General features: G+C 50.5%; 1 protein-coding gene across 1 annotated transcript; it reads right to left on the bottom strand.

The window, feature by feature from the left end:
- Positions 1-975: 975 nt before the first annotated feature.
- LOC120812035 (suppressor of tumorigenicity 14 protein homolog) lies at positions 976-8302 on the bottom strand. The gene is made up of 19 exons (XM_040167814.2): positions 8127-8302; positions 7386-7572; positions 7163-7287; positions 5932-5999; positions 5628-5821; positions 5290-5385; positions 4985-5204; positions 4731-4873; positions 4508-4605; positions 4259-4368; positions 3993-4126; positions 3710-3814; positions 3442-3552; positions 3248-3361; positions 3013-3132; positions 2680-2863; positions 2320-2591; positions 2049-2185; positions 976-1935 (listed from the first exon to the last, which is right to left on the bottom strand). Exons 1-19 carry the CDS (start codon positions 8208-8210, stop codon positions 1768-1770), a joined length of 2670 nt encoding a protein of 889 aa, XP_040023748.2. The 5' UTR covers positions 8211-8302; the 3' UTR covers positions 976-1767.
- Between the last annotated feature and the right edge of the window lie 146 nt (positions 8303-8448).

Below are 8448 nucleotides of genomic sequence, written 5' to 3'. Positions count from 1 at the left end.
GCAGATTTATACCGTTCCCACAGTGCAGCCACCGGATGGGTGACGTCACGGAAGCGCGTAAGAGCAGTCCCCTTTTAATTCAAGCAGTGGGACGGCGAGGTGTGAGTAAAAGAGAATGGTGCAAAACAGTGTTCTTTTGGACACACTTTAAAATAAATAAATGAGTGGATGCATATGACCACTTCCCAATAGTCTGCAAGGTCTGTTATTTCTAACAGGCTAAGACTCACTAGTGATTACATGGGGGATGCGCACAGGGTTCTGGCTCTGTTGGTACACCTGTTGATCAGCACGTAGGCACCGGATCAGACCGGGTGGTGACCGCATCAACAACTTGACACGCTTCTCACTTTTAGAACTGCTTTTTTTTCCCCGGAAAAAAAAGAAAATAAACACGCGTTCCGCTTGGAAGGGCATGCAACACAGCGTGCAGCTATAGAAAAGCAATGATCTCACCACAAAGACAGTGAACCTCTGTAAAATGGTGACTCCTTGATCACACCGTGACGTCATCAGATAACTCTGTACTCCAAATATCTGTGCTGTGCAAAGGCCTGGTAGTTGAAGCAACAGAAATGGTCATGTTTGAAGAAAATGTTTTTAAAAAGTACAGCGAAAGTTCGTTTTGTTGGGAGAACTGCTGCGTTAAAAGTTGTGTATTTAATGTCAAAGCATATAACAAAATGAAACCATGATGCAAACTGCATGTTTTGGGATCCTTGGGAGGTGCATTATTTCTCAAGACATAAAGCAGTGACGCAGTCAGGCCGCTGGGTGGCGATGTGAGCTGAATGAGAGTCGACTTCAGGAGAAACAGGACCAGTGTGACCTCATAGGAAAGGATGGTAGGCTGCTCTCCTAATAATCTCATGGCTCCCTTCGCCATGCAGCATCAACGGCGTCAGGTCCTTACGGGGAGATGGGATCATGCTTTTCATGGAGCATAAAGTACAAACGAGGCACCGCAGAGACTAATTAAATCCCAGTATGACTGAAATACCAAATATATTATCACATCCTATTGAAGGACTATTCACTTCTCTACAGTTACAGAATATATTGAATTTAAGGCTCTGAGGTGAACTGATGATATACAAATGCACACACATAAACATACAGTACAACAACTCTTAAAACACGCATATACAGTACATGGACGAATGTAGATGGCAATAACATATAAGGTTACATGTGCGTGGGGAGAGAACTCTTTCCACATTCAATAAAAAGGACTATCTGGATTTCTGTTGGCGGCAGGTGAAACGGTCACAATCTCCGTGAAGTGAAAAATGAAAAATCTAGCAGGCAGGACAGAGACGATGGGAAAGCAGGAGGTAATTGGCTACATTGACACACAGGACAACCCGGCTGGTTGTCGTACTTTGGCCTGACCCGTCCATCTGATTGAGGAGACTTATATAAAGTAGATATTAACACACAGCTCACTCTACAAGTGTGCAGACAGTGAAAACTCAAAGCTAATAGAGTGGGTTTTCGGCGGGACTCTTTAACAGAATTGGGTATTTTTAATTCTGTAACTTGTATTCTTACATTAACGTGCCACGACCAAAAACCGAGTCAATTGAATTGATCAGGTTCAGTACTTTTTTAAAGGAAAGCTGGTTGGTGTGAGGCAGGGACGCTCCTCCTGCTGGTCCCGCTGCCGTGGACAAAAGAAATGACAGAATATGAAGACGAACTGGGGTCTGAAACCTTCGTCAATGTGTGTTAATTCTGTTTCTTTTTTTCTCTCCACGTGGTCCTCAGTTACACCTGTCCTTTCGTCTGCTGTTGAATCCAGTCGGTGAACTTGACCACCTGTGTGTAGACGCCGGGCCGGTTCTGCCTCGCACAGCCCTCGCCCCAGCTCACGATCCCCGCCAGGAACCACCGCCTGCCCCGCTCCAGACACACCAGAGGCCCTCCGGAGTCACCCTGAGGGAACACAAGTCCACTTACAGTGTCTTCTACGTCTAATGGAAGTGCGTTGAGCTTGCAGCAAAGCTGAGCATGGATAGTGAGAGCAGTACACTGATGTACACACTCACCTGGCAGGCGTCCACTCCTCCCTGTAGGTTCCCGGCGCACAGCATCCTGGGGGTGACGGCCTCGTCGTACAGTTTGTTACAAGTCTTCCTGTTGATGATCTTCACTGTGGCCTCTTGTAAGTGAGCGGCCAGTTCACCTTTAATTAAAGCAAACGCAAAGTCTTCAGGTGTTCTGAACGTCGCCCTGCTGTGTTTATTTGGGCCCCACGTTGCATTCAAGATCTGCAAACGTTGTTTTTCTTTTGGGAGGGAGGTAAATTTGAGCTCCTACCGTCCTCCATGAGGACCCCCCAGCCTGTGACGTAGCAGCTGGTCCCCGTGGTGAAGGTGTGTGAGGGCGCGGGGACGCACACGGGCTGCACCAGGTCATTGAAGAAGACGGGAGCGCTGAGCTCGAGGAGGGCGATGTCGTAGTCGGAGGTGAACTGGTCGTACTGCGGGTGGAGGAGAATCCGCCGGATGGGCCTGGTGGCGGCCCCGTTGTTCCCCGTAGTCATCAGCCGCATTCCCAGGTAGGCCCGCCACGCACGGGCGTCTGAGTATCTGCAGACAAAGCACTCATGGGCACACGGCACACACACCGAAGCTGTGTGTGCCGTGTGCCGCCCGGGGTGAGGAGGGTCATTCTCACTTGATTGCGTCGGAGTCCTGGAAGCAGTGAGCTGCCGAGATGAGCCAGCGGTTGGCGACCAGCGTGGCTCCACAGACGTGTCCGTAACGTTCCATCTGGAGGCTGACCTGCCACGGCCACGACCCCGCCCCGGCATCAGAGCCGCCCACTATCTTAGTACGCTTCCTGGGCCTGGTGCCGCAGCCTGCGACCCACAGGGAGACAGATGATACAAATACATATGTATATATATATATATATATATATATACATACATATATATATATATTTATATATCGCTTAAGAAATTTAGAGGGGTTTCATTCGCTTTTTTTAGTCGCTATTGGAACTCACCACAGCGCAGTTCATCCGAGCCGTCAAAGCAGTCTTTGACTCCGTCACACTCGGGGTTCACCTTACTTACACACTTTCCATTGGCACATTTGTATGAGGAGGAGGAGCAGCCTTTGAGGTCTAATGAAGATAACGGACATAACAAGGCAGTGAAACGAGGGGTCGCTTTAAAGGTGCAACGTTATGCACTGAAATGCACTTCATTGATCAGTCAGTGCAACATCTGTGCACTCACACGCTCTGGTGCAGTTGAGTTCATCACTGCGGTCTTTGCAGTCAATCACCCCGTTACACACTGAAGTCTTCGGCAGACATACTTTGTTGGAACACATGTGGGGACATTTGCCTCCTGAAAACAACCACATGAGCTTTAAATCCTGCAAACAAGCGCGAGCGCACGTGGTGTCATGGCCGCGTCCGTCTGCTCACCGCAGGCGCCCTCTTCACTGCTGTCTGCACAGGTGCTCTGGCTCACACACTGGCTGCTTTGAGGCTTGCACTGGCCGTTCCCGCACAGCACCTCCCCTGGCCTGCAGGATGCTACACGTTTTACACATATGTGCAAACATGCACATAGAAACACAAAGACACATACAGATCTGAGTGTAGCACTATGGTTGTGTTTTTTTCAGATTAAGTGTGAAAAAACAAAACAAAAACGTTGGTTTACAAAAGTGTCTTCAGGCAACACACTTACAGCATTTGGCCTCGTCGCGTCCGTCCGAGCAGTCTTTCACTCCATCGCACACTTTCCTGAGAGGGATGCAGCCTCCATCGCCACAGCGAAACTGCCGAGGGCAGGCTGGGGATAAACAGGGAGGAAACTTCAATGTACTCTCTGGATTTAGAGGGCGTTCTTTGGTGTGGATGCTGATTTTTTAGAACCCGGGTTCCTTAACGAATGACATGTCGTAGCAGTTCGTCGCTCTGGTTGGAGCATATTGCAGCTTCATCACATGGTTTCATCACATTTGACTTACTGCCCTCGGGGGAGAAGGCGCGATAGAGCAAGTGGAAGCCCTTGTGGGTGAGAGACTCGTCCGAGTGGAAGTGGAGGGAGAGAGGAGAGGAGTAGACTCGCTTTTTGCCGCTTTCTGACACGGGGTTACAAAGTCTAGATGCAGAAGAGCACACGAGGAAGGAGTCTCAGGTGCAGCCACATGACAGTGTCTCAAACAGGTATGAGATAACACACATTTCATTCATCTGAATGAAATGCTGACCCAGAGTTGCTAATGGTCCACACCTGATCCCTCCGATGTCCAGCCAGTCCTTCTCACAACCGTCTGATGACCGGGAATCCTGAATGTCCATCGCCACAATCGTCATGGAGATCAAGTATCCTGGAAACGGCGCCTGATAAAGTAACCAAAGACAACTAAAGAAAGCATCCACATGCCGGAATGTGGACGGGCCAAGTTTTAAAGACATGATTCACACTTATATTTCCACGGTTTCCACCACAGACACAAACACACTCAATGTCCACACTCACCCGTAGTGTCCAGGTGCAGTCTACGTTGGGAGGATAATAGGAGGGATAGTAAGGGGAGGAAATAGAGCCGTTCCAGGAGGAAATCGACCCTCCACAACCTGCAGGGGGAATGAAGTGCACACAATACACAACAACACCAAGGCAACTGTGAAAATAAATCATTCCAGCACAAACTTATCGCACAAGATTTGTAGAAAAGGTCTTTTCACGAGAGCGCTCAAACCTGCTCTCGGGATAGCTTGGAAGTACGCTTTGAAGATCGCTCCATCCCTCTGTCTGCTGAAGGAGAAGGTGACCAACATGACATTCCCAGAGGATGTCAGCTTCATGACGGGCGACGAACCGGAAATAGGCAACCCGCACCACCTGAGACAGGTACACGCAGCCGGGGTGTGATTACACGCAACATGCAGACATGGGCATTTTGCAGACATGCTATCAGTACGGGGGGGTGGGGGGGGGAAAGCGTGTTTTTACCGTGCGATTATCTTATTCTGTAATGGGAGTAAAAAGTCGTAGGCCGACAGCTTGTGGGCGGTGCAGCTCCCCGGCGTGGCACCGTGCAGCGTGAGGACGACCAGTCGGACCACGTGACCCGACGGCACGCGGAGACGCCACTGGTAGTACGGCTTCTTGGGACTCACGAGGCTCAGGGTGCGGTTGTTGCCATATTTGGCGTAGAGGTCAAAGGACATTGCTGGACAGAGGAAGGGATTCCTTAAACATTCATATACATTTTAAGAAGAAGAGCGATGTGGAGCGTGAAGCTGTGTTCTTCTAACCTTGGAAGCCGAGCTGCCACTTCCCACTTTGGATGCTGTTTGGGTTCTTACTCTTGTCTGATTTTTCATCTGATTCAAAGTCGTCAGGGTCCAAACCTACGTGCACACAAAGGAGGTGCCAAAACAAATTCAGTACCCCTCTACAGCAATAAATATCAATTATAATATGTCAATTATCAGCATTTAGGCCTGAGTGTGAATTCATTTTTCTATTTGAAGTCTCATGTCTTATTCATGAGTCTTTTTTTATTGCATACCAATATCAGCATAGGGCCAAACACCACACGCTTGTGCACGTCATATGTGTGTGTGTGTGTGTCTAAAGTGAGAGCCTCTACCCAGCAGGTGGAGCGTGTCGTCATCTTGCTCCATGTAATAGCGCTGCTCGTTGCGGCTGTCCCGCTGCACCTTGTTGCTGCCAGGGAGCCTGCGCTGCAGCCGCTCGGGCCCGGACCTCTTGATCGCCACGGCAACGTCGCCCGGGGCGGAAAATTTACTCCAGTAGAAGACATTGAGCCCTTCTGCTCCTTCACTGTCACACAAAGGGTTCACAATGTTGCTATTGTGCAAGTCTGTTGTTGTCTCCTTTTGTTTGTGAACTTCTGTCATTTCATCGTGAGGCTTGATGTTAATGCGTCAAACCTGAAGGCAGTAATTCCTGAGTGCAGGTAGTAAGAGCTCCACGGCGAAGACTCGTAGAGTTCAGTGAACTGTTTTTTTTTTTTTTTTAAAAGACAAAAAACAATAGTTGACACATGTTTGCTATCGGTGGGACATCACGAGTGAGGTCACTTTTCACTTGTAACACATGGAAACACCTGGTCGAACACACCTCTCAACACCAGCACTGTTCTTGTGTGTGTGTGTGTGTGTGTGTGTGTATCTACCTCTGCTGGTGTGTATGTTGACTTTGAGCAGCACAGAGCTCCATTGTGTCTCTACATGCCGGCCGTGTAGAGCTAGGAGCCTTTGAGGTGTGGGCTCCTGGCCTTGGGTTCACCTGTTCTTTAATGAACAGTCGGCAGCACAGATACTGTGACCACTTAACAAGCCTGCTAACCCGCCCTAAAGGAGCATTACACCGTGTCAGTGTAGGGTTTTGGGGGTTTTGCCATTTCTCCACTGCTCAGCGAGAATCTTCGGCCTGACCTTCTGACCGTTTGCTCCAAAAAGCCCAAAATTCCCCCCTTCTCATATTTCTGTCGAGCCTCCAACCCCTCTGTCATCCCCTCCTGCCCTACTGCCCCGTCTCTCCCTCGCAAGCCCAGCGTCAAACTGAGGTTCACCTGCTCTCTGTGGTGTTCAGCACACAGAGTGGCTGATTGTTGGAAAGCCACACAGACAATGTTTTTATTGAAGGCCTGATCTTCCTCTCACTCTCTCCGCTTGGGCCCGGCCAGACTCACAAATGCCAGGCTTGTCCTCGGCCCTGAAAGGCCCCCGTCCCTCGGGGTCCCAGGAACTTGCACCCACATACACACACGCACACACACGCACACGCACACACACACACACACAGTGGCCGGCTCCCGTTTCAGCTTTACATTTAACACCACCAGAGAGAGACAGAGAGAGGGACAGAGGGGAGAAAAGTGGCGTGCAGAAGAAAAAAAAACTGAGAGAAAGAGAGTGGAGGACAAAGACGAATAAAGAGAAAAGGAAACAAATAAGAATGCAAAGACATTAATGGGAAGTAGAAAATAGGGCAGCGACGTAGGCACCACATTAACGACGTGACCCGGCCTGCTGTAGTGAACCACATCAACGTTAGAACAGCAAGACCGGCTTCGGCTGAGCGCGGGAAGGTCAAGCAGCGCTCTAATGTGTCCTTCAGAAGGGAGGCAATGACGGACGAGTACTTCGCTCCACTTACATAACGGTTCAAAGCCCGGGCCTGCAGGCGGAACTGAGGGGAGGTGGAGTCAGTCAGCTCCGAGGAGAAGCTCAGGTTCGGGAACTCCACGCTGCCACCGAGGAAGAACACCGAGGAGGGCGGCGCTGGAGAGGAGCGGGGCAGAGGTGCGGGACAGGTGCACTTGGGTGAAAATCAAAATGAACACATTTGGAGGACGGGAGAGAAGCAGGTGTGCACTTACATGCTAAGTAGTGGACCGTCAATGCAATGGCAGCAGCGAAGGGAAAGAAAGGCAGCGCACCCAACATCCACCTCCTCCTGGAGCCACCGGCTGGAGCTCCCCCCCCCTCCGCCTTCTGCTCGGCCTGGTCCTCAGGCTCCGTGGGGGGGCCCGGCGACTCGGCAGGCTCCTTCGACTCCCCCTCTCCCTTCCAGAGACAAGGGCATGACTCAAATATCATACCGGGTTTTTAACCTCTCGGGCTCAAGTGGCTTCCAATTGTTGTACTCGCAGGTGAACAGCAAACGAAACGCAGCCTATCTGCCAAAATCAATGAGGCGCAGACTTAATGGCCGAGCAGACTCGGGTTCAGTGAGAGTAACGGTGAGCATCCCAGGGCTGAAAGGATCTTCTTAAACATTTAAGGGGGTTGGCAGGACTCCCCGGGGGAGCAGACAAAGCGTGGCTAGACGAGTCCACTTTCCCACGGCCTGGCTCAATCAAGTGGCTCACCCCGGTGTGGACACACATGAGAAGGACACCCACAAACCGCCGGAGACAGATTTTGCAATTAGGATGAGCCACGGCCGAGCGTGCTTAAAAGGGGGTTCTGGTTGTGAGGCATCCCTCTGCTATTGGAGAAGAAAGCTCACCAGAGTTAAACATCTATTTAAAATAAATTGATAACACAGGTCTCACGGAGGGCAAAGTCATGTTTGGTGCAATTGTCCTTTACGCGCAACTAACTGACTGGTGACTTACTTGTGCAGCGGAGCAGTCTGATCCATGTCCATGCCCGGAGACGCAGTACACTTCGCAGGTTTTGCTTTTGGGGAGAGTCCTCATAGCACTGTGCCGTTTAGCTCCGCAGAGGCAATATGCAACAATACCTCAGGCATGGAAACGATGGGGGGAGAGAGAGAGAGAGAGAGAGAGAGGAAACCCCCACTGTCGCTTCCTTTGAGAAAAAAAAAAAAAAACCCCTCAGAAATCCGACCTGAGTGGCTCGGATGCTGCGGCCATTCACCGGACTCCCGTTTACCTGAAGTGGGTGGCAGGTGTCACGCGGAGCCCCAGAATGCAG

The sequence above is a fragment of the Gasterosteus aculeatus genome, chromosome 21 (assembly GCF_964276395.1).
Source record: "Gasterosteus aculeatus chromosome 21, fGasAcu3.hap1.1, whole genome shotgun sequence".
Taxonomy (NCBI): Eukaryota; Metazoa; Chordata; class Actinopteri; order Perciformes; family Gasterosteidae; genus Gasterosteus; species Gasterosteus aculeatus.
The sequence above is the reverse complement of the archived record's forward strand: the minus strand, read 5'-3'. Positions and strand labels throughout refer to the sequence as shown.

Coding starts and splice junctions, on each gene's coding strand:
- LOC120812035 (XM_040167814.2), bottom strand. CDS start 8,210: ATGAGGACTCTCCCCAAAAGCAAAACCTGCGAAGTGTACTGCGTCTCC. Junction 4,606..4,730: donor CCAAGCTATCCCGAGAGCAG/GTTTGAGCGCTC, acceptor TTCCCCCTGCAG/GTTGTGGAGGGTCGATTTCC. Junction 3,133..3,247: donor ACTCAACTGCACCAGAGCGT/GTGAGTGCACAG, acceptor TATCTTCATTAG/ACCTCAAAGGCTGCTCCTCC.